Raw genomic sequence first — 26,362 nt, 5'->3', positions numbered from 1 at the left:
AATATAAAAAAATGTGTTTTATATAAGTCGGCCTCCTGGTGGCACTATAAAAGGCAGATGTAAAAAATGCAGGGCATAGGTTTTTCCCTGACCTCTAGAGAGTGCACATACAAAGTTGTACACAGATCGGTGCAGTTATAGGTAAAAACAGTAATCGGCATGTTATAGCGCCACCATGAGGCTGATTTGAAAATGTTCAAGTGGCATTTCTTCCTCGGCATAGTGGGAATGTGCGTGCAAAATTTCACGGAAATTGCAAGCTGTGTTCATGATTTGAGGCATTTTGTTCAAAACGGAGCACTCCTGCAAACTTTGGAAGCCATTTTTAGCCAATCAGGATGGAATATGAAGAATCTGAAGGACCAGTTTTGTGTAATGACTATAGAGATACTGTGTACCGATTCGCGTGACGTTTGGGCAAAATCTGTAGGAGTACTGTCAAAAAATGTGTTTTGCAAAAAGCGGCTTCCTGGTGGCGCTATAACAGGCTCATGTGAAAAATCTGGGGCAAAGGTTCTGAATTGGCATCCAAGGAGTGTGTGCGCACAGTTTCGCTGCGATCAAGCCAACGGTGTCGGAGATTACCTGTTCACAGACGGACACACACACGGACGGACGGACGGACGGACACACACACACACACACACACACACACACACACACACGGACGGACGGACAGGGTGAAAAACATACTCTCTCGCCATGCCTTTCGGCCTGGCGGAGACAATAAGTAGTGAAAGTGTCTATCAAATGAATATAAATAAATACAATAAAATAAATACAAATTAAAGGGCCCCAGCATGATAATCTATAGGGCAAAACCCCTACAGTCTTTTTTAAAAACAAGTATTGTGCTGCACATGGCTCATGAAACTATCTCATATTCTGACACTACTTGCCTTTTTTTTACGTTATGTGAGGAAACTTGTTATTAAAAGAGAGAATAAGAGAGAAGTGAGCAGTTACAAAAGTGGTACATTTCATCATCGACTTTATGTTGAAATTTGTGGACCAGTAGATCATATCTCACACTAGATATACTGTAAATGGTGCTGAATAGCAGTTAAAAGTGGCTCTCTGGTTGTATGTGTGTGTGTGTGTGTGTGTGTGTGTGTGTGTGTGTGTGTGTGTGTGTGTGTGTGTGTGTGTGCGCGCGCGTGCGTGTGTGTGCGCGTGCGCGCCTGTGTTTTTGATACTTTCAGTGCACATAACCTACAGTACATGTTTCTGTGCCCCTGTGGTAGGCATATAAGGCATTAAAATATGTGCGTATTAAAATGTGCAATGTGTGCTAGCGCTAGGCTGCTTTCCTTCTGTCCTGATATTGAATCTTGTTGAGAAACATTGTTGTCTTAGTTTAGTTTAATTATAAGAGTCAATTAAGTTCATAGAAACATTTGCAGATGCAGAAGCCATGTGTGATTTAATGTACACATGTATAATAGCTGAAGATCATTTACAACACAAGTCCCTATGACATCAATAGTTCAGCAATCATTAAAAATATGTTACAGTTTAAAAGCAGTGTGGTAATAAAAAAAAGTAATAAACAACAGCCCTCAAACAACAACAGCCCTTCATGACGGCACACACAGATAAACAAATACAATTAATATTTTACAGTTTAAAAGCAGTGTGGTAATAAAAAAAGTAATAAACAACAGCCCTTAAACAACAACAGCCCTTCATGATGGCACACACAGACAAATGAAAATAAAATTAATATTTACAGAGCTTAAAACCTTTATGAGCTCAAGTACAGAATTAATAAAAAGTCATGATTACATTTCCGACCAAGGTTTAACCAGGACATGACTGTTGTAGAAAACATTTTAATATCCCAAAATTGTTTTAGCCTCACAGGTATGGAATTCATTCCAGAGAAGTCGTATTGTGTTTAATTCTACTATTTCCTTCTGATGTCTTTCAGGTATTCGTGGCGGTACAAACAATTCTAGTTATAATGCTAGACCTGCGGTCCACAGACTTGGACCTCCTCTCTATCCCCCAAACAAGCAAGCAAACCTTGGGGGACAGCCTTCAGTGTGGCAGCCCACACCCTGTGGAACTCTCTTCCAATGGAGATTTGCCATGCTCCAACACTGGACTCTTTTAAGGCTGCCTTGAAAAGACACCTATTCTCTCAGGCTTATGGTAAATAGTTGTTTGTTGTTTTGTTTGTTTGGTTGTTCATTGTTTTTGATGTAAAGCATCCTTGGGTTCATATAACTTCAAGCTATTATTATTATTAGATGGTGGAGAGACATTTGAATGTAAGTGTGAGGTTAATGAATTAAGTTGTCCAAATAGATGAAAGTTCTGTAGGATGTTAAAATTATGATATCTTAGTGAATTATTGTCCAGAGCTTTGCTAGTGCAACAGGGCGGTATGAGTACGGGTAGCCAACTACGCCACCTAGGGAATTGGTATAATCTAATAATTAACACTAATAATCTATATAAACACTAACACTAATAAAAGCACCTGAATACACACCATAACCCCTCACACAGTTCATTGTACAAATTAAATAGTAAAGGCAGAAAGGTAAGTTCAGTACAAATAGTAATCACTTGAAATACAAAATTTAAGAACAATTAATACAGTAGCATTTCATATATGAGGCATCAACAGGTTAAAATGGTATGACTGTGGTTCAACAATATAAATTGTACCTCTACAAGGATCGATGCTGAGGCTTACCAAGGGGAGGGGGAACTGGCTAACCAGCCCAGGGCAGTGGCACCCCAAGCCACAGCACACAACAATTAAAATGATAAAATAATCCAAAGGGGATACCACCACCACTGGAGAGGGCGTCTCCCGGTCCCGACTTGGGGCCTCAGCACCAGCACTAAACAGAGAGAACAATAAATTAGTGAGGACCAGCACAATACATGTTACTGATTGAAGACCCAGGTAACACAGGAATGGAAGACAACAATTAAACAATTCAGCAATTTGGCCACTGCCGTTTGGTCACAATTGTCCCAAGAAGTCACTATAGGCCGTTCTGGGAGTGAGCGTGTGTAGAACTAAGCCCAAAACGAGGGCTGACGGTCGGTCACAGTGGTGAAACTACACCGGGCAAAGCAGCAGCGTTGTGTTTCCTTTTCACCAAGCCAGCGCATTCAAGTCCTAAGTGCACAGTTTTGCAATGCCCGTGGCCACAGCGCCCACATAGAGACACACTTATCTGCGTGGTCAAGTTACACACACGCGCAGGCAGTGGTGTAAAGTAACTAAGCACATTTACTAGTACAATTTTGAGGTTATTTTACTTTACTGGAATATTTCCAATTTTCTATGCTTTTACTTCTACTCCACTACATCTCAGAGGCAAATATTATACTTTTACTCCACTACAATTATTTGAAAACTTTAGTCACTATTTACTTTGCAGATATAAATGATTACATTATAAAACACACATTAACCACTTGAGCCCTATTTTATACCTAGCTATTTGAAAATAGCCGATCTACAAGCTCACAACGCGTCGCGATGTGAGGCGTTGTGAGCTTGTAGATATGCTATTTTCAATCATTTTAGTACTTCTACTTTTGGTACTTTAAGTACATTTTGATACCAATACTTTTGTACTTTTACTCAAGTAAATTTTGGATTCCAGACTTTTACTTGTAACAGAGTACTTCTACATTGCAGTATTGATACTTTTACTTAAGTAAAACATTTGAGTACTTTTTCCTGCGCACAACTGGAGGAGGAAGTGCGGACAGTATAGCACACAGGGGCTGCGCTGATGCATAATGAACATAGCAACCGAAGCCCAACGGCGGGCCAGCTTTGTTTGAGGAAACACGGTTAGTGAGGACTCGCACGCGCCGAGGACAAGAGTGGCGACATGCACACGCTTGTAGGCAGAAAGTGCATTGCTTTAATACTGCAGGTAGCAATCATCCCACTGATGAGTGGGGGGAGGATGGGCCGTGGGCAGAGTGGGAGACAACGCCCATCCTAGGGATGTCAGGGGTCTGACACCAATTATGCAATATAGTTATGAGATGAGAATACATCATTGCATTCATTAATGTTCGAGCTGTACTAGTGTATGTTAAGCATACACTAGATTTCCCTTACGATTTCCCTTAAGAATTTAAATTTGACCCTAATAGTTCTTGCAACGTGTGTCAAACCTTAGCTCAGAATCCAAAACTATTCCAAGATATTTTCTAATCCTGTACTAGGAGATGCTGCCCTTCAGATGAGACATTGAATCTGCAATCGGGAACTTATTTTAATGAATAAAATTTTGGGGTTGGCGAAAGGGCCTACTCTGTGTGGAGTTTGCATGTTCTCCCCGTGTCTCCTAGGGTAGTTAATACCCTCACAAAAACATGTAGTAATCCTGGTCACTATACTGCCTCCCCCATGACAGCCGGGGCGCCTGATGGAGGGGAAGGGAACTGGTTGGAATAACGTGTTCCTTCCACGCACTACGTCCAAACAGGGAAACTCCCCCCTGTCAGGTGACAAGAAGGTCAGTTGGCTCTCATGCCTGAAGGAAGCATGAGCTCGGCCCTGGCCTCCCTACTGTGGGGGACTGGTGTAGTGCTGGTGTAGGGCTGGTGTAGCGCCCAGGATCACTTAGGAAATTGGCACCGGGTGAAAAAAATGGGTTACAAAAATCGCGGGATAAAAATTTAAAAGTTAAAAAATATACAAAGAATATATACAATTTTATTTTAACTGCAGTTTTTGAAGATGGTCTCCCTACTCCATTGAAACATTTAGATCCTGGTTTCTAGTAGGACACCTACTGGTTGACAAGTAGTACTGCCTTTAGCTCATAAGCACAACATCCCCTGGCCAAGCAGTGATAGAAATGTGCACTGTCAATGAGGAGATCTGGGTTCAAATCCTGGGTAGGACATGCGGTTTAAACCAAGGTACTTTCTCAATGTGGTCATTAAAGATTCCATGGAACTTATCACAAAGAGGAGGGGGTTCCCTGGGGTCCTGGTAAAAGTTAGCAACATTATTATTATTATTAATTTTTTTTTTTTTTTAATGTATCATTATGGTGCAACCTCACCCCTAGTCAGTAAGAACTTTGTAAAGCAGTGTTCTTCTCATACTGTGTATTTATTGGATTGACAATCACAATTATAATGACCATAATTATGGAAAAGAGAGGCATTTGTCTTGTCAATTGCAATTAAATGGTAAACAGAAGCTTAAAATGGTGATATAATAACTTTGCTTCTTTCTACTATTGCTCGGGTTTGCTTTTAGTTCAAGTCATTTTAAAACTATATTTGATGTGTTTGTTGTGTTGAGACAACAGCACACATTATGTGCTGCTGTGGTTTTGTTCATAGAAGCATCCTGTCATGACTTCCTGTTCTCTGACATCTGGTTTTAGTTCCACTTCAAACTAAAACCTCTACTAAAAAGATCATAGTTTTTACATAATTGTTAACTATTTTACATAATTGTCATTATATGATAGATTGAGGGATAGATATCAATTATAATTATTCCTTGTACGTGAAATTAATAAAGCTTAAAATCTACATTCATATATAGAAATCTAAATTTGTTCACATTATGTTCACAATAGCTTATAATGATGAATATCTCCACCATTACAGATGTGGAAGACATTAAAAAAAATGAAAAAAGAGGGGACAATGACAACTTTAAAGATTTCTATATATTTTGACGCGTGCACGCACACGTGTAAGTACATGTTCTGTATAGCTTCCTTCCTTGTTTCCATTCTCACACCTAACAATGAAAACTGCTGATATTTAACATTATTACGACGATCACACAAACAAAGAAAGAGAAAAAAAATGCTGGGTCTGTCGAAGGCTTTAAGAGCATGCTTAAAACACATTTTGTTTCGTAAGCACTTTGTCCTATGAAGTTTTACCTGACTCACATACTGTAGAGTCAATGCTTTGTTTTTTATCCTTGTTGTATTGTATTTCTCACTATTTGTACTATAATCCCTGTTTGTAACTTGGTAATTTTGTGTATATTGTGTTCCATTGTACAGCATTTGTAACACTGTTTCGAAAGGTGCTTTATAGATAAAATGTACTTACTTACTTACATTACAGTCTCAATATGTTTACTTTTTAATTTGCAGACGTCATTATAATTAATCTATTATTTGGAGAAGCCAATTGTTTTTACCCTTTGTCTCCCAAATGTAGTTTGTGTTTGTGTGTGCGTGTGTGCGTGTGTGCGTGTGTGCGTGTGTGTCACTGTGTGACAGGCAGTACTGTGCTGAACTATCACCATCGACACTTCTGATTAGTTGGCTACACAGCTACCTCCATGATGACATCATTGACGTCCCTTGTCTTCCTCGCTTTGGCTGCAGCAGAGAGAGAGAGAGAGAGATAGAGAGAGAGAGAGAGAGAGAGAGAGAGAGAGAGAGAGAGAGAGAGAGAGAGAGAGAGAGAGGGGGGGGGGGGGGGGGGGTAGAGGCCATGACTGAGCAAAATGCATCTTTATCCAGACCAGACGTGATGTGTGCGTGTGAAAGAGTACACGTGCACCTGCTCCTGTGTGGCTGTTTCATTTGATGCTTTTGCTTTTATGATTGGTATGAATTCATAGTCATAGGCTACAAGAAAGTTGATATAACAATAACAAACAAAATAATTAATAATAACAACAACAACAATAATAATAAAATGCTATTTTGTCTGTTTTGGTAGCCCAACCTATTCTACTAATCAACATTTAAAAATTAACATGAACAGAGAATTAACTAAACAAATTGTAAATGTAGGCTACACAATTGCAACTTATATTTACGAAGAGTAGAAGCATGATGACTAGTAGTAGACCAGTGGTCATGTAACCATCAACTTCAATTTATATTCTATTTTTTAAAGATATTTTGGGGGCTTTTTCTGCCTTTATTGATAGGATAGTAGGCTGACAGGAAATGGGGAGGTGACACACAGCAAAGATCATCGGGATCGGGAGTCGAACCCGCGACACGCTGTCAAGCTGGATTACCAGTGGTATGCGCCTGGACCGCTAGGCCAGCGGACGCCAAATTTCTATTCTATTTATTGTGTGCAAAAAACTAACATGTGTATGGCACAAATTATCATTTATATCACTGTATTCACCAAGTATGTTTGCTCATAGGATTATAAACACAAGGTTTTAAAGATTCAGTGGATTCATGATCAAGGTCATGGTCGGAGGGACAGTGGGCATGGCCTGTACATTTACCTCTAATCCTAACGGTATATGGCAAGGCCTATTATGATGGACACAGGTTAAGGTATGTGTTTGTATGTTTGTCTCACCTCTAGCTCTGGCTCTCACTATGGAGATGTAGAGGAAGGTTGACACCACGTAAGGAATGAGCGCCAGTAGCTTAATGATCAGGCTGGACAGGGACATGAGGGAGGGTACTGCAGCCTCAGAGGTTGGAGGGGGGGTGGAAGATGAATCTGTAAAGAGAACAATGGCTTTCAGTATCCAAACACTGGTTTAACTTCTCATGTTGATAATGGTTAAATAATGTCACAAAGGTTCAAGACTCACCTCTCACACGCATCCAGCTCTCTGGTGACTCTCCAAGGTCAGAGATGTTACACTTGTAGAATCCTTCATCAGACTTGGAGACATAGTGGATGGTCATCTGTCCTGTAGACTCAGTCCTGATGAGGGATCCATCTTTATAGAAAGTTGGGAGGTCAGAGGGTGGATTACCAGTTGTCTTGGACAAGCAGCGGAGTGTGACATCACTTCCCTCTGTCACAGGAAGTACAGGACTCTCCAGAATCACATGTCCACCTACAACAAACAGAAGGTTTAGTTATGTACATCTAGAACCAACAGCAGGTTGAGTTATGAACATCTAGAATTACGCCTGTCTACCCAATACAATAAAATGATTATAATGATGTGATTATATTGATTGTACCAGAAATCGTAATGTTGATGGACTGGCTGCATTCTCCTGACTTGGACTGACACCAGTAAACACCATTGTCCCAATGATACGGGTATTCGATGACACAAGACTCCCCTACACAGAATCACAATGAAAAGAAAGAGGGATTTAAATTAAAATCAATCCATCCATCCCCCCCTCTCTCTCTCTCCATACCTTCGCCGGTTCCAAAATCCTTGTTGCATGTTCCAGTCTGACTGGTGTGTCTTTTCACAGACCACCCGATCGTAGAGTTTGTTACTTCCTCACAGCTCAGTGAGATGGACTCATGTTGAAAGAACTGCGATCTGTCAGGACGGACCCTCAGGGACACTGGATGAAGGGGGCAAAGAAAGAAAGAAAGAAAGAAAGAAAGAAAGAAAGAAAGAAAGAACGAAAGAACAAAAGAACGAAAGAACGAAAGAAAGAAAGAACGAAAGAACGAAAGAACGAAAGAACGAAAGAACGAAAGAACGAAAGAACGAAAGAAAGTCAGACAGACATAATCTATTCTGATCTGATCTGAGTTATTTCAAACTAACATGAACATTAGATGAAAGAACAACATCAATACATCAAAACGTCTTAATCTGTAGAAGTCTGCTGAGGTTGTAGATAATCTTTTTCATTTTTTTTCATTGTACATAATTTTTCACGTTACAAGTGAAAATCCTTACTTAAGTCAATGTACAAAAGTATTAGCACAAAATATACTTGCAGTAACAAAGGTAAAAGTACTCATAGCAGAACGCCTTTAAGAACCATATTTCAGTCAGACAACTCTTGGATTGAATAAATATATTTATTGAACCTAAATATAAATATATTGAGCATAAATGTTTAAGCATATTTGGCCTCATATTATAATAAATAATTTGCTAAATAGATTTAACAGGGAATGAAATAGACCCCGATAAGGGAATCATATAGAAACATAGCAGAGCAGCAAGATGGCAGAACAGCAGCAAAAAGAATGAGCTGTGAGCAGGGAGGTTTAAATCAGATGGAGTGAGCATGTGACTGATCAGGAATTGTCACGCCTTAGAGTTGCATGCCTGAACTAGCTCGGCAGGCTTCGCATCATATACAGTATCATGTTATCTATCTACATGCACTGTATCTCTGTGTGTGTCTGTATGTGACTCTCTCCTTAACTCGAGCACCGTCTGACCAATCAACTTGTGTGGCATGTGTTTCACCGAAGACCTGAGGGTCTGTTGTGCTGAGTGGGAATTTAGTCGAACTAGCAGTTGCCCGAAACTTGTGACGAGTTGGGACAGATTTGACAATCCGTCAGACTTGGACGTGATGGGATTCCCTATGACATTGTATGTTGATGTGGATGTGATGATTTAAAATTCTGTGCCTATGGTATCCAACACGAGCATCACTGAGTTGGCTGAAGCGGAATTTGCGCTGCTCAACATGAACGTGAGAATGCCACTTGCACATTCCAGTGTGGGTGGGACTACCATGAAGTTGTCTCACCATCTAGGCCACCAGCTGGTCTATAGCAGTCAAGGAAATGCAGCACTGTATGGAGAGAGAGAGAGAGAGAGAGAGAGAGAGAGAGAGAGAGAGAGAGAGAGAGAGAGAGAGAGAGAGAGAGAGAGGGGGGGGGGGGTTAAAGTATAGCGCCACTTTTTTGATAATGGTCAAGTAATCTGACAAATGCTCAAAACTCACTTTTCACATCCATCCTGCTCTCTGGTGACTCTCCAAGTTTAGAGATGTGACACTTGTAGAATCCTTCATCAGACTTGGAGACATTGTGGATGGTCATCTGTCCTGTAGACTCAGTGCTGATGAGGGATCCATCTTTATAGAAACCAGCAGGGAGGTCAGAGGATGGATTACCAGTTGTCTTGGACAGGCAGCGGAGTGTGACATCACTTCCTTCCTTCACAGGAAGTACAGGACTCTCCAGGATCACATCTTCACCTAGAACCAACAGCAGGTTGAGTTATGAATATGCGATGGATCCACAACCTAGATGACACGTACAGTTGTCATTAATAATAATAATAATAATAATAATAAGGGTAATAATTATTATTATTATTATTATTATTATTATTATAACTTATATAGCACCTTTCAAGAGACCCATGAACGAAGACCGCAGATTACGCGATAGAGTATGTTCATGGAGGAGGTCGAATACAGATGAGACAGCTGACCTCTCCATACTTCCACAATCTTTCCCTGATCTTTCCCTGTAAAGTCATGTTTTTCCCAAATTGTCGTGCCTGATTTTCCTCTTTGCGTCCACTGAATTGCCACCATTGAATTGCCACTAAGTGTGAAATGGTGTCTGGCAAATGCCCCCCTTTCTCCATGACAAGGCTTCGACTTCCCACTGACTTTGTCAATGTCAGGTCCTTTGAAATTGTATTACCTTTGAATATTTGCATTGTAGCCTACCGTCCATGGCATTGTTCTCAAGCACGTTTTCATCTTGCGCCATCTATCCAAGTTGGCATGGTGCGCACTTGACACCAGTCTGCATTACATGAGTCACTTTCTTTCTTGTGTCTACAGTCCACGGTACTGTAGACACACCTTTATGATTAAGGTCTTGCTTAAGCATCGCCCCCTCGCTTAAAAGTGTCAAAGTGTGGGATATTTGAATTGGTATTGATTAAGAAAATGTATCTTGACAACTTCGCAGAAACAACACCTCTCCTTCCGGTCGTCGCTTCACAATAAAGTGTCTCCCCTTTACCTCCCAATGCCCCACATTTCACAAAGGTTAATATTAACAGGAAGTATGTGTAACTTAACAGTGTGTGTATTTGTGGGAGAGAGAGAGCGAGCGCGCGAGAGAGAGAGATCCCGTTCAACACTCCATGGGCAGGAGCGGGTTTTGGTGGGTCAGTGACAGAGGGTTGGGGGGGGGGGGGGGGGCGACTGACGGGGGCCCCTTGAGGGTGGGGGCCCCTTTCCACATGGAGGATTAAAAAATATTTGTATCATTTTTATCTGGCTAGCTATTTCTCTTATTTGCTGTTTAGGGGCGGTGAAACCACCCCTATATGTGAGGTTTGGATATTTGCACACCAAATCCTGCGCTGTGATTGGCCACAAATGTACCCCCCTAACCCTGCACCGTGATTGGCCAATCACAGTCTATTCAGGACTGTGATTGGCTAGGGAAACATGACACATGTGCATAGCCCTATAAATAGGACCATAACTTTAAAAAAAACATAAATTGGTTTTTTTAAAGTTATGGTTTCTTCCATCACTTCTTCCATCACTTCTTCCATCACTTCTTCCATCACTTCTTCCATCACTGTGATGACCACTGTGACCACACCGCCCACTTCACACTGGGTGTGATTTTTATTATCTGTTTTGTGTTTTTATGATTGCCATGGCGAATTTCCCTCGTGGAATCAATAAAGCATTTTTGTTTTGTTGTACCAGAGATCGTAATGCTGATGGACCGGCTGCGTTCTCCCGTCTTGGACTCACACCAATACACTCCACTGTCCCAAGGATACGGGAATTCGATGACACAGGACTCTCCTAGAATCACAAGATAAAAATAGATAGATAGATAGATAGATAGACAGACAGACAGACAGACAGACAGACAGACAGACAGACAGACAGACAGACAGACAGACAGACAGACAGACAGACAGATAAGATAGTTGTCCAAGAGCAAAAAGGGTCAGAGTCATAAGTGTGAGCATGAGTCATTAATACCTTTGGTGGTGCTGGTTCCCCATTCATTGCTGCAGGTTCCATTCACCCTCTTACTGGTCTGTCTTTTCACAGACCACCCCACCATAGAGTTCCCTTCTTCCTCACAGCTCAGTGACATGGGCTCATGTTGAAAGAACTGTGATCTGTCAGGGCTGATTCTGACAGACACTGGAAGAAAAGACAGAACAGAACAGAACAGAGAGAGAGAGAGAGAGAGAGAGAGAGAGAGAGAGAGAGAGAGAGAGAGAGAGAGCGAGAGAGAGAGAGAGAGAGAGAGAGAGAGAGAGATCTGCTGAATATTCAGACATGAGCTGCTATTTGTCACTTCAAACAACATTAACAGAACAACATCAGTCTGACTGACTGTATAACATCTTCATTTGTGGAAATCTGTTGAGGATGTTTACAAATGCCTTTGATCACCCACTGAGTGAAGCACAAATTCTATGCATTTTAATACCTTGCCTCTACTAACTACGCAAAATGCTACTGTAATACAGACTATTCAAATTGACAATATTGCCTGTTCACTTTTATATGAATCTATAGACTCAAGTCAGTATCTAAACACATTGCTCAATCTCCCTGCTTTTGCTCCCGTTTAGACATATACGTCTTTATACCTTTCAATCCGGGACAGCATCTGTGTCATTCTAGATTTTTGCTTAGCAACATTATTATTATTATTATTATTATTATTATTATTATTATTATTATTATTATTATTATTATTATTATTATTATTATTATTACTATTATTATTATTATTACCCTTATTATTATTATTATTATTATTATTATTATTATTATTATTTTCTTTATTAAATTTTGTATACAAATGTTTTTTCAGAAAACTGTTTGGAATTAGAAGCAATTTTTAGAATTGTCCTCAGGTCTAAATGGGTTTAGAGAAAAAAAAAAGACATTGCAGAACCAATCTAAAGTTGCTTGTGTGTCTTGGAGATCTGAATGAACATTTAACGTGTATTACAGTAACAGGAACATTTTTCTAAACAATCAGACGGCTTGTCTCACACACACTACCCATAATGCAATGCATTGAAGTTGTCTCACCCTCTGTTTGAGCAGGTCCAAAGCAGACGAGGAGATACAGCACTGTGGAGAGAGAGAGAGAGAGAGAGAGAGAGAGAGACAGACAGACAGACAGACAGACAGACAGACAGACAGACAGACAGACAGACAGACAGACAGACAGACAGACAGACAGACAGACAGACAGACAGACAGACAGACAGACAGACAGACAGATTTGAGAGCTTTATGTGGTGGGAAAAAAACAACCAAAGGATACTACTGTTGTATTTATCACATATCTGTGTGGGATGCCAGCCAGGATTTTCACCTGTCAAGAATGTAATGTCTCTGTCTCTTGATATGTTGATAACTTCAACTTCAACTTCAACTTCAACTTCAACACACACACACACACACACACACACACACACACACACACACACTGTGTGTGCGTGCGTGCGTGCGTGCGTGCGTGCGTGCGTGCGTGCGTGCGTGCGTGCGTGCGTGCGTGCGTGCACGGATCAGTGATGAGATGATCAAGTGCTTGACTATAAACTTGGCTATTGTTTTCTGTCATGATGATGTCATAGCCTGAAAACATCATACGTGATTAGGTCATACACGTATTAATGTGTTATAAGTTAGGGTCTGTACATTAAACATGTCATATAGAAGTGTGTAAATATGGTGGAGTAGAAGGATGTACATTAATGCCATACAAACAATTCATCTGTCTCTAACATGAATATATAACCTGGATAACATCTATTCCTGATGCAGGACAGGTATAGAATAGTTAAGCAAGCATTTCCTTCAGTGATCAATAAAGTTCTCATCAATAATCCATTGGATAGCAGTGTTCCAGTGTCCTGGATTCCAGCATCATTGTTTTTTGTTGTTGTTGTTTTTTACCTCAGAAATGGTGAGCAATTGTTCAGCTAAATTATTAAAGTTAAGACTTATAAGGCATTTATAACCCTTGTTATAAATGTTTATAATTATGCATAACAACTTATAACAAGGTTTATGAAGTATTATACCTTAAGTGCATTATAAACTCAGTGGAACAGCACATTACTACCAGGTAACACTACCAGGTAACACTTTACTTAAAAGTCGGGTCTCTAATGGAAAATATCTGTCATTTTTTATTTTAGACAACTTTAACTATTATCTTATATACTTCGGTTATTCAAAAATAGCAGATATACAAGCTCGCAGACCCCCAGAAGCAAAGATTTGAGTTAAAAACATTATATATATATATAATGATATTTGCACACAGTTTCACAATATTTTTTTTCAAAAAATACAGATCTACAAGCTCGTAGCACGGCATGCCGCGCTACGAGCTTGTAGATCTGCAATTTTTGAATAGCCAAAGAAATGTAAAAGTGACACAGATGTGTTCCTGGTCTTAATGGGTTAATGTGCATTAGTGAGGACCAATTTATGAAGATAGGTTGAAAATGGGTTCTCCTTGCCTCCTTTAAGACTGAGCGTATCTATCTACAGTGGTCAGCGGCCTGAGACTACAATAACGTGAAGTGAATGAGAGAAATGTTTAGGCTCTCCACAGCAGGGTGAGAGGGGTGGCTGTGAGGACCCTCTATACCATACATGGGCAACTGGCGGCCCGGGGCCACATGCGGCCCTCACCTTCACTTAATGTGGCCCGCAGATTAATATCGTATTACTGATATTCAGCTGTACAATTCCAAACATGCAAACATGACCCGCTTTAATTATGTCTATATTAGTAGTGACTAGTATTACAATTATATTGTCTTTTTTATGTCCAATGTATTTATATTTAAGTTCATAAAGTTAACATAAGTATAACTAATTGTATTTGAAATTAAATAACAAAATGTAACTTTTCAGGATTCCAATTAAAAAATAGCTAAAAGAAATCTGGATTCCAATTCAAAAATAGCAGATCTACCAGCTCAAAACGCGTCGCACTGTGACACGTTTTGAGCTTGTAGATTGGCTACTTTTGTGTGACATAGAATGGCAAAGTACGTCATTAATTCACTAAAAAAGTTAAAATACAGAGATAAGAGGTGTCTGCCCGACAGTATATGCAATGTGGCCCTCTGGAGTGAGTGTGGAAATATAGTGGCCCTCTCCATCATCAAAGTTGCCCACCCCTGCTCTATACAGTACCTCTCAACTTGAACCACGCTTGAGGTAATTGAAGCATACACTCTTAACAGACTTAAATTCATTCACAAACAATAAGTTCCATGAAAGCAATTAACTTTGAGGTTGGTAAAAAAAAATATTACCCAGAACCCATTTTCGTTAATATGTAATGCTAACTGAGAAAACTTGAGGTTTACGTTACATATAAACCTCAGAACCAGTCATTTGTACTTTATTCAAAACACTAAACCGTCCCTCTATTTTATAAGGCACTTTAATAACCTTGTTTGGCAAACAAACATGGATTTGTCTCATTAAATACATTTGAATGAAAATGAGTGCAAAGCAAAGTTAAAGGAGCAAGTGCTCTGTCTTAAAGTTAACTCAAATAAAATTGAAGTAAAGTACTCACATATTATATAGGTTGATTCAAATTTCATCTTGACAAACTGACTGACTGAAACGACTGATTGAGAGCTATGTGGTTTGACATATAGACCCCTCTGCTTCTTGTTCTTGTTGGCTTATAAAGTGTCCACTTCCTCTTTGGTAAAGATGCTCAGACAGCCACACACACGCACACACAACACACACACACACACACACACACACACACACACACACACACACACACACACACACACACACACACACACACACACACACACACACACACACACACACACAGTTGAAGCAGCTGTTAATGATACAGAAAACATCCCCCATGCAGGCTTTTGTGCCATCCTTTTAGCCTAAAGTATTCTAATAAAGTATTCAATCAATCAATCAATCAATCAATCAATCAATCAATCAATCAATCAAACTCAATTGACTTGTGAAGGGTACCTAAATCAGACCCATTGAGAGAGAGAGTTACGTATATTATATTATATTATACGCTGACCTAAATATCAACAGTCACGCTCGTGGTAAAATGTAAACATACAAAAATATTACATATGCCTATATACTTTTACATGGTTTAAAATAAATTAGCATGACAAACAATGGCCTGAGGGTCATTTATTAATTGTGGAATTATTCCTCCTCTTCAGTCTTTCCCCAACATGAAGTATAAGATCATGAACACCAGTTAATTACATTTCAAATACAAGCTATTCCGTTTGTGAATAATTATGATGAATCAGCAGAGCCACAGCGACCTCTACTGGTACACAATTGAACAAGTCATGTTGTTGACGTGTAAAATCCATGGATGAAATCGAAAGTAATCCATCCTTTTATCCAGTTTGTGTTTAACAGGACAACTTAAGACGAAGGAGCAGGAAATCATGGCGGTTCACTCTGTCTCATATTGTTCTCTCCAAGTCAGTGTTTGTTCTGTCAAACCATCGATGTGGATTTATTTACACATTCTCTTGGTAATATGGACCAGCTGTTACAACACATCTGTGACAGGTAACGATAAAGTTATACGTTATGCAAGTTATTTACAGTGTATAGGGAAGGGAGGGGCTGCTAGTTTAAGTTTAATAGGGAGTGGATATAAGGTCATGTGTGTTGTGGAAATGTACAGCCTCTCGACTGTAGCATACTATTGTTTTCATTGGGACTGGTAGTTACTTAGTTACCGGGGGGGGGGTCCAGATGTGATTTTTTTTCCAACTAAGATCTAAATATGAATCTGGCACTGGCAGCCAGGGGAGACATTAATTCACGTGAGGTCAGCGGCGTAGCGCAAAATCCCGAGGCCCCACCGCAAACTTTCCTCCACTCTCTGTGACTGTGCGTGTGTGTCTCAAACACTGCAGTCAGCAGACGCCTGCGTAATGTGCGTAATGCGCGCATGCATTGATAGACAACAACATTGTTTATTAGACATGAATATGATTTAGGCTACTTTCTTTTAAGGCCGGAAACTGTCGCTCTTTCTTTTTTCTCTGCTGTTCTAGCGGCTTTTGGGCACGGCTTAGATATTTCCATATCGTAATTTTGAATCATCTGCTGCCAGCGTGCTACGTGAAAAAAAAACGCCAGATGAAGGCTTCATCTGGCGTGTATACAATATAGAGGGGGTCCCTGCCAGGGACCCCCTCTATATTGTATACAATTGTGTTTCAGATTATACATTTTTTGTTTACTTGGTCTGCTCTTTTTGTTCACTCTACACGTACCTCTTTGCCAAAAATAGCCGATCTACAACAAGCTCACAACCATTGTGAGCTTGTAGATCTGCTATTTTTGGCTAAAGTTTTCCTCAGAAAAGGGATGCTAGGGTTCAAGTGGTTAAGGTAAAAAAGATAAAATCATATCACACAAAGATTTGGCGGACCCCCTGTAGTAACTCTGAGGACCCCCTTAGGGGTCCTGGACCCCCTGTTGAAGACCCCTGCATATGGGGGTCTCTGCTTGATCTCTTTCTCAGCTAAGGGATCTCTCTCTCAGCGATATGTTAAAAAGCAAGCGAATGTGCCCGCCCAATGCTATTTTTTCCAGCCCAATCTGGCAACACTGTCTCTCTTGTTCACTGCGCAACTAAACAGAAGTGGGGCTCCCACTGTGGGAGATACCATGCATGCAGGGTTGCATTGCTCATGGGACGGCCTTGCGCAGGACGCCGTGCAGGAACCTATATTTGACCAGGAGCATGCGCAGGCACATGCATAGATTTAAAACAACTTTAAATTCACACCTCAACAAAGTTTACAAAGGCTCCCGACTCACACCAGGTGAATTAACGTAGGAATGAGCCTAGATGCATATCAATTGTCCATTGTGTGGCCTGTAGTGTAGGTGTTAAGCGACGTGCGCATCACGTCATTGAAATAGAGTGTGCAACCATGTTCCAATTCAGCAATGCAACACTGTCACTGATACCATGTCAAGTCACCATACAGGGTTATTAAACGCGATATAGATAGGGGAAGTGTTGGGAAAGTTCACTTTCTACATGAACTAGTTCAAAGTTCAGTTCACAACATTTTAAATGAACTCAGTTCGTTCAGTTCATAGTTCATAATTAAAAAATTTGAACTAAAGTTCATGGTTCCAAAAATGAACTATTATAGTTATTTTTTTTCAATACGTTGCTGCGAGCTATTATTTGTCAAAATTATTGCCACAGCCCAGAACCACAGACAGAAATTATTTTATCCCTTTTAACACTATGTGTCGGATTATTACTATTACTAATAGTAATATTAGTAATAGTAATACAATTAGTATTAGGCCTACTATTTTCTTTTAAATATATATATATATATATCCCCCCTCTATATTGTATACAATTGTGTTTCAGATTATACATTTTTTGTTTACTTGCTACTTGGTCTGCTCTTTTTTCCCTCTACATTTATAACTCTTAGCCAAAAATAGCTGATCTACAAGCTCACAACACGTTGTGAGCTTGTAGATCTGCTATGTTTGGCTAAAGTTCTCCTCAGCAAAGGGATGCTAGGGTTCAAGACAAGTGATTAAGGTAAAAAAAAGAGAAAATCATATCACACAAAGATTTGGCGGACCCCCTGTAGTAACTCTGAGGACCCCCTTAGGGGTCCTGGACCCCCTCTTGAAGACCCCTGCAATATAGCCTATGTAGTGGGGGGGTAGCTAAGGGGTCCTTGACCTGAAAAATGACCATGGCCTGTATTATTATATTATATGAATATAATCCAGGATTATGCCATTTTTAGCCATAATGTTTTAAAAACATAGCAGACCTACAAGCGTAGGAGACTCTGCCAGAAGAACAAACAGCTGTGGATCATTATCACTCAGCGTGCTACAGTGACACAACAACTGATCAATGGACAGGGATTTTATAAAGCTAAGTGGTGCTACTCTTGCATTTTTAACCGGAGAGGCTATCTATCTGTAATCATGGGTGCTATACATAGTTAGTCTGTAGTGTGCATGTAGATTGGGTTTACTCCACGCTGCGCAGATGAATGTCAGAGACCGCCCGGCTTTTCATTTTTTTGGCTGATGGTGTGTTCAAGGCGCCTCGGAAACACAGGATAGTATGAAATACAACATGACAAACCGATGTAACCATGGAAATATGGCAAACTATTGAACGCAGTTATACTGTGAGAGAGCGCCGGTGTGAGTACACGATGTGCTCGGCCTGCACTATCTGTTCGGGTCCTGCGCATAGAGGTATAATATAACTAGAGGGCGGATTGCCCCGCCCCCAGCTATCATTTCAATGAATGTGCTCAGTGGCGTTTTGAAGCACCCGGAAACCTGCCGGAAGTAGAATTATTGGTTTGATTTTGTACCCCCATTAGAGTTATGAGCATGCGCACTAGTGTCCTTTTTGCGTTCTACGGCAGCCCGTGTGTCAAGGATTGAACGCGAGATATTTATTAAATACACTCGAGATGCATATTTATATGTAAATGCATATGTATGTATGTATAATATGTTTACATATTTATATGTATAAATATAAATATCTGTCAGTATGTTTTGCGCGTGCATGTATTTCTCCCCGCCTGCAGTTCCAGCTTTGGCCACTGGGGTGGCAGCTTCAATGTTTCTCAGCAACTCTGGGGGCTTGGTCCTGCGCCTGCGATCAACGTCACACACTATGATTGGCTGTACGTCTGAACGATGACGTGGCACATTGTGATTGGCTTGTGGCTTTTTTTCTTTTCTAAACTTTATTGAACACTGTTACAAATCACACTAACTGTTCTTCATATTAAATAACAATGTTATGTGGAACGTCTTTTTCCAGTGGTAACCTATTTATATCATTGATATATTAAAGTTTGAAAAGGGCTTAATGGTGATTATTTAGTGAATTATGGACAATTTGTTTGTTTTAACAGAACGTTTTATTAAATAAGTTTGAAGAGGCTTAATGGTGATTATTTAGTGAATTATGGATAATTTGTTTGTTTTAACAGAACGTTAATAATATGTTTTCGCGATAATATATTTGTGTCTTTATAATATTAATATATGATAATATATAATAATATATAAAGATGCCTGCCGCCCGAGGCAATCCAAAAAATCTTCTAAGTGCAAAGTACCACCAGGTCCCTGCGGAGGGGGGTCCCCTCCACCCAGCCTTGTACCCAGGATCGGGGTGCATTGGGCTGGGTAGAGAGGGACCACCGAAGGGGGTCCCCTGGTTCTTTTTGAAAAATACAAAAAATATTCTAAGTACAAAGTACCACCATAAAAATGTAAGAAAAAAAAATGTCCCTTTGGAGGTGTGGAGGGGGGTCCCCTCCACTCAGCCACGTACCCAGGATCGGGGTTCCTTGGGCCCCGCGCGGGGCCCCGCGCGGGGCTCCCCCAAGCGCGGGGCCCTGTGCGGCCGCACCGTTCGCACTACCCTTGGCGCGGCCCTGAGTGAGGCATGAAGCAGTAGTGTGTATTTCTGTGTTTTATGTTTTATAACGTAATCATTTATATCTGCAAAGTAACTACTAACTAAAGTTTTCAAATAATTGTAGTGGAGTAAAAGCACAATATTTGCCTCTGAGATGTAGTGGAGTAGAAGTTAAAAGTATAGACAATTGCAAATACTCCAGTAAAGTAAAAGTAACAGAATAGAAGCAGCAGCACAGTGAAATACAATTATTACCATTATAATTTAATTATATATATAATTATGATAATAATAATAGGCTCGTAATTTAACTATTTATATATATTTGTAAACTTCTGGAATGGGAGAAATCAAGCCATGAATATAACGAGATGTCTGTCCTTACAGATAGATAGCTCACAACGTGTCTTCATTGAAAGACATGAAAAACAGCTTCATGAGAGAAGATAATCCACTTTAAATTCTCAAAATCGTCCAGATTGACCGACTAGTCACGCGAGTGTTAACGTGCGGAATCCGAAACGGGCAGCGCTGTGATTCTGAATTTTGTTACGATTACGGTGATTAGTAGCCTTAGCCTATTATTGACACCACCTGGGCGAGTGAGTCGTGTAACTTTCTTTCCAGACGTTAAGCTGTGTATGTGTTCAACAACACAGCCATGCAGCCTTGCAGTTTAAGTGCAGATTTCAGCTTGGGAAAAGCAACCTCCAACGGGTTTGGGTACGTGGTTCATAGTCACCATTGCGTTATCGTGGTATTCCTATTCTTGCTATTATGTTGCAAATGATTGTGTGTGTGCGGGCGAAATAACATTGACAGACGAAAGCTTGCCAGACCTATGCCAGGCTAACAACGGTTGCTAAGCTGGCATTGGACAATCGCTTTTGGGGTGGGGTTTAGCGAAGGGTCCATTGAAATGAAGTCTGCGTGAAGTGAGGCTTGAACCGGCGACCTTGTGGTTAAAAGACGGATGCTGTAGCGACAAGCCATTGAACCAAAACACCTGAACTTGTGAAAAAGGAGCTCACACAGATGACACAGTTTCACGCAAATTGCTCAGAAATCCTGGGTTTAAGTGTTTTTCAAACTGCTTAATATGGCGGAGAAAAAAAAAGGGCGGAGCTTACTGGTCAAAGTGATAGCTGTGTTCCTCATGAGTCAAGGCACATGTGTAAGCAAGTTTCATGGCTGTTGGCCAAACGAGGCATGACTTATGCCTGTTTAAAGTTAGCATTTTAAAAAATTGCTATAGCGCCCCCCTTTGGCCAATTGGAGTAAGATTGGTTTCAGTGATATTTGGAATGACCCTCTACGTTTCAAACAAATGTGAATAGGTCCAAAGTTCATGTCTAAAACGTTTTGTGCAGATTGCTCTAAAATCCCAGGATGAGATTTTTACTGTTTTTCATATAATTCAAAATGGTGGTTGATCTAAAGGTCAGAGGTCAAAAGTCAGACCACAAAAGTTGTTAAAGGATCTATTCTACACCATGATTTTTTTTAATTTTTTTATATTTAATATCATATTGTTTATGTCCCTCAAATGTTTTTCAAAAGGTTTGAGCCTAAATCAAGCCTCAGATATACTCATTCCATCTAACTTCTCTCTGGCTTATAAAGCACTTTCACCTACAATACCACATTGTCCTGTTTGGCACGGGGCGCCATTGAGCCAGTTTGTATGCATGTTATCTCCTGGTTCTGTGGAAAAAGTAAAAAAAAAATATATATATATATATAAAAAAATATATATATATATATATATATAAAAAAAAATATATATATATATATATATATATATATATATATATATATATATATATATATATATATATATATATATATATATATATATATTTTTTTTTTTTTTTTAGTAACTGAAAAAACGGGAGGGATTGTACCGAACGTGACGTCACGTTTGGGTGAAAATTAGCTTGGTCTGTTTTGAGACCAATTTACAGAAAACCCCAGATATGCTGTGAAAGCCTGAGTGTTCAAACTGGGGTGTTTCTTGGGATAGAAGAGAGGTAGGGGAGACCAAAAACACAAAAAAGAAGGAAAAGTTAAAATTCATGGTGTAGTCCCTTTAAGCATGAGGAGACGCCTGTGTGTATAGAAGTTTCATGGCTGTAGGTCAAACAGGGCATGATTTATACCTGTTCAAAGTTGGCATTTTCAATTGATTGCTATAGCGCCACCCTTTGGCCAATGGTTGTGAGTTTCGTGTCTTCCTTGGCCTTGGTGTGAATGTGTGGTTGTTGTAAACATACTTAGCATCTGTACAGCAGAAATCTAAATTAAATAAAAAATATAAGAATAACACGCCATTTTGTTTTGTTTTAAGGAGAACCTCAGGTGATTGGATCCTCTGAAGCTGTGCTGGCCAAAGTGGGAGATGATGTGATCCTTCCTTGTTACATTGAACCGCCTGTCGACGTGGTGAAGAAGACAGTGGAGTGGACCAGACCTGACCTGAAGCCGATATATGTGCACGTTCTCCAAGATGGACGTGACATATCTATTGATAAGAACCCATTGTACAAACAGAGAACGTTCCTGTTTGCTGATGATGAGTTGAAACGGGGAAACATCTCACTGAAACTGATCAGGGTGAAGCTCTCAGACGAAGGGGAGTTCAAGTGTTATGTTCCTGGTTGGAAGAACTTCAGTTTAATCCAGCTGTTTGTTGGTAAGATTCAGGGCCCTAGAGTACAGAAGTCCTGACGTCACTCGTTCATCCCCTGGGTTGCGGAATTAATTTCTCTATGGAGAATAACAGTGGGTCATCTTAGAATCGTCTCATATAAGAATTGTGGTCCAAAAATAAACAAACTGTCTCAGCGATATTGTCAGGGAGGTGGCTCTGTATCGTTTATGATAGTCAGTCACTCACATTTTATTATCTGTTTCAGGCGAAAATGTAACTAATTCGGCGGAAGTAACATTAGCGTTTTCTCACCATCAGTTGATGCGTCATATCCATTAAAAAATATATTAATCAAACCAATCAGAGTGTCGGCTGCCATTCCCTTAAGATCAGTGCAAGATACAGTGCTATATTCCATGCCGTGTGTTTAAGTGGCAAGATCAAAAGAGAAAGAAACATCACATTGAAAGAGAGGGCCAAGCGTGTGCATGGCCGTCACAATCACTGTAGCCTCTGTCTAATTAATCCTGTCCAAAACACAATCTGTGATATATTGAGAAACCTAAAAAACTAATATTCACATTCTCAGTTGGCTATTATTAAAGCAGCAAGTGGAAAGACATCGGTATGTTTCACTTATTTGCTCGCTAGTGCTACTGCTGGCCAAAGATAACATTTGTCGTGCAGCTTGTAGATCAGCTATTATATTACTGTATATTATAGGCAGTGTTGGGAAAGTTCACTTTCTACATGAACTAGTTCAAAGTTCAGTTCTCAAATTTTAAAATCAAATAGTTCAGTTCATAGTTCAACATTTTGAACTAAAGTTCATGGTTCCAAAAATGAACTAGTTTATAGTTCTTTTTTTTTTCAATACGTTACTGCGAGCTATTATTTGTCAAAATTATTGCCACAGCCATGTGTCAGATTCATCTCCGTATCCAATTTTTAATCCTTATGACCTTATCCAACCAGGGTTTACATTAGCATTGAGGGGACAGCCCTCAGAATACTGGCATTTCCCTAACGCTTTGCTGCTGCCCATTCAGTCCATACTAGTAGCAGCTACACTACAGCTTTCATCTCTGCAGTATATTTTCAAAAACATGAGGAAAAACTTGCTGCTTGAATGGTCTTTATTATAAAAACAAAAACAGGACTGTAGTCCTTAAGGTGCAAATGTTTTTCATTTCAATAATTAAGTAAAAGTATCAATACTGCAATGTATATATACTCTATCTGTTACAAGTAGAAGTCCCGTATTCAAAATGCGTAAAAGTTCGAAAGTATCGGCATCAAAATATACTTAAAGTACCAAAAGTAAAAGTAGTCATTGTGCAAATCTGGAAACAATTCACATCAAATTCCATTTCAGTCATACTAAAAAGGAACCTAAAGAAAGCAATACTGGAATAATATACCAGCCCAGGCATATGTGATATTCTTAAAGAAACACAATTTTGATTGTTATAATCTGTATTGTTCCCATGTTTTATCACCCTTGTGCCTTTTCCTTATATGGTCTGAATGAGGGATTGATTGCTCATGCCTGCAATAGAATACAGGGAGCTCTAATGCTATGCTACGTCACGTTCCCATCTTTTCCTACCCTTGTGCCTTATATGGTGCACATATTGATTGATCATGTTTATTTGTTGTTGCAGGGGCTGTGGTTCAGCCAGTGATCTCTTTAAATGGACCAAAAGGTGATGGTTTATCTTTGAAATGTGATTCTGGGTGCTGGTATCCAAAACCTGAGGTGTCTTGGCTGGACAGTGAGGGAAACAACATCACTGCTGAACCCTCAGTGACAGTCAAACGTTCTCAACACTGTTACGAAGTCCAGAGGGATGTGACGGTGAGGCGCGGAACGAACGTGACCTGCAGAGTTCACCTATCACACATCAACCACACCAACACTGTTGAGACCTCTGCAGGTAATAAACCTTTCCATCACTCTTTAACACTTCTGTCAATATCTGTAAACAGCTCTGTCATACTTTATTCAGTCAGTGTAAAATTCTGTATACATTCTGTAAATACAGCAAAAAAAATTACATTGTGCTACACGTATAAATTATTCCTTTTATCAGACTAATATGTAGTATCATATTCTCTCGTAACTTCACTCTATGGTGAGTTTCAGTACACACATTAACGCTGAATGACAACAGGAAGTATGTCTACTTTTATTCAGCACAATATGAGTCTATATAGCCATTAATAAGTATTGTTTGTAGTTATTGGTTGTCATTTCATGCTGCTAGGGCTGGGTACCAAAATCTGATACATGTATAATGGCACTGACCGAACTGCTTCGAGTAGCGAAAAATTGCATGTAATTTATTACCAACTGTCAATACCTACAACCTAATTTATACTAGTACAATGGGATTGCGCGTCAAAGGAAGCGTGAACATAATGAGGGGAGGTAATCCAACATAGGGAGACAGGTAGTGTTTGCTTTGCACGCACAATCCCTGGTAGTAGGGGGAATTAAGCTCAGCAAAAGGTGAAATCGTTACGCGGCAGATTCAAGCACCAAATTTTGGACGCACATTCTTTAGGGTGTATCTCACCATTTCAGAAGGGGTGCCCAAAAGACCCATTAAAGACTTTAACGCATTGAAACCGGGAAAGCATCTGTGTCATTTTAAATGTTTAGCTATATGTATACCTTATATAAAAAACAACATAAGTTTCTAGCAGACTAAGCTCAGTACATCTGCTAGTTTTGAAAAATCTTGAAAAAAAATTGAATCATTGTCTCCGCCAGGCCGAAAGGCATGGCGAGAGATTATGTTTTTCCCCATGTCCGTCCGTCCGTGTGTGTGTGTGTCCGTCCTTCTGTCTGCGACCAGCTAATCTCCGCCACAGATTTTGTCCAAAAAACACGCAAATCGGTACACAGTATCTCCATAGCCATGTGATCAACACGGATCTGTCTGATTTTTCATATTCCTTCCTGATTGGCTAAAATTGTCTTCCAAAGTTTGTAGGATTGGTTCATTTCGAACAAAATGCCTCAAATCATGAACGAAGCATGCGATTTTCCACGTAGATTTCCACTTGGCCCAGGAAGAAATGCCACTTGAAAACGTTCAAATCAGCCTCATGGTGGCGCTTTAACAGGCCGATTCACGTTTATAGCTACTGTATAACTGCACCGATCTGCGTGAAACTTTGCACGCACACTCCCTAGAAGCCAAGGAAAAACATTTGCCCTGCATTTTTCACATATGCCTTTTAGAGCGCCACCAGGAGGCTGAGTTTTGTAAAACACATTTTTTGCTCTTACTCCTTCAGATTCTGTCCAAAAATCACGCAAATCGGTACACAGTATCTCTATAGTCATGTGATCAAGATGGATGTGTACGATATTTCATATTCCATCCTACTTGGCTAACATTGGCTTCTAAAGTTTGCAGTATAGGTCAGTTTTGAACAAAATTCCTCAAATCATGAACGCAGTGTGTGATTTCGGTGAAATTTTGCAAGCACATTCCCACTAGGCCGAGGAAGAAATGCCACCCTTTTCACATTGGCCTGTTATAGCGCCACCAGCAGGTCTAA

At 39.9% G+C, this 26,362-nt stretch overlaps 2 protein-coding genes across 3 annotated transcripts in view; one reads left to right on the top strand and one right to left on the bottom strand.

Annotated features, from left to right (window-relative positions):
* Positions 1 to 1,383: 1,383 nt before the first annotated feature.
* Positions 1,384 to 15,332, bottom strand: LOC308103933 (Fc receptor-like protein 5). The gene is made up of 11 exons (XM_080454147.1): positions 15,244 to 15,332; positions 12,723 to 12,764; positions 11,649 to 11,816; positions 11,361 to 11,465; positions 9,621 to 9,875; positions 9,423 to 9,467; positions 8,112 to 8,267; positions 7,926 to 8,030; positions 7,544 to 7,795; positions 7,303 to 7,449; positions 1,384 to 6,350 (listed from the first exon to the last, which is right to left on the bottom strand). The coding sequence occupies exons 1-11, from the start codon at positions 15,269 to 15,271 to the stop codon at positions 6,295 to 6,297; spliced, it is 1,359 nt and encodes a 452-aa protein (XP_080310273.1). The 5' UTR covers positions 15,272 to 15,332; the 3' UTR covers positions 1,384 to 6,294.
* Positions 15,333 to 16,119: 787 nt separating this feature from the next.
* The window catches only part of LOC308103926 (uncharacterized protein), a 66,216-nt gene continuing 55,973 nt past the window's right edge, over positions 16,120 to 26,362 (top strand). For both annotated transcript variants that reach the window (XM_080454138.1, XM_080454137.1), the window contains exons 1-3: positions 16,120 to 16,250; positions 22,487 to 22,831; positions 24,454 to 24,726. In XM_080454138.1, the coding sequence (XP_080310264.1) occupies positions 16,124 to 16,250; positions 22,487 to 22,831; positions 24,454 to 24,726 (745 nt within the window). In that variant the 5' untranslated portion in view covers positions 16,120 to 16,123. The remainder of the gene's footprint in view (positions 16,251 to 22,486; positions 22,832 to 24,453; positions 24,727 to 26,362) is intronic.

This window comes from Gymnoscopelus braueri (assembly GCF_963280865.1).
Source record: "Gymnoscopelus braueri genome assembly, chromosome: 16".
Lineage (NCBI taxonomy): Eukaryota > Metazoa > Chordata > Actinopteri > Myctophiformes > Myctophidae > Gymnoscopelus > Gymnoscopelus braueri.
This window is presented reverse-complemented; position numbering and strand designations above follow the sequence as displayed.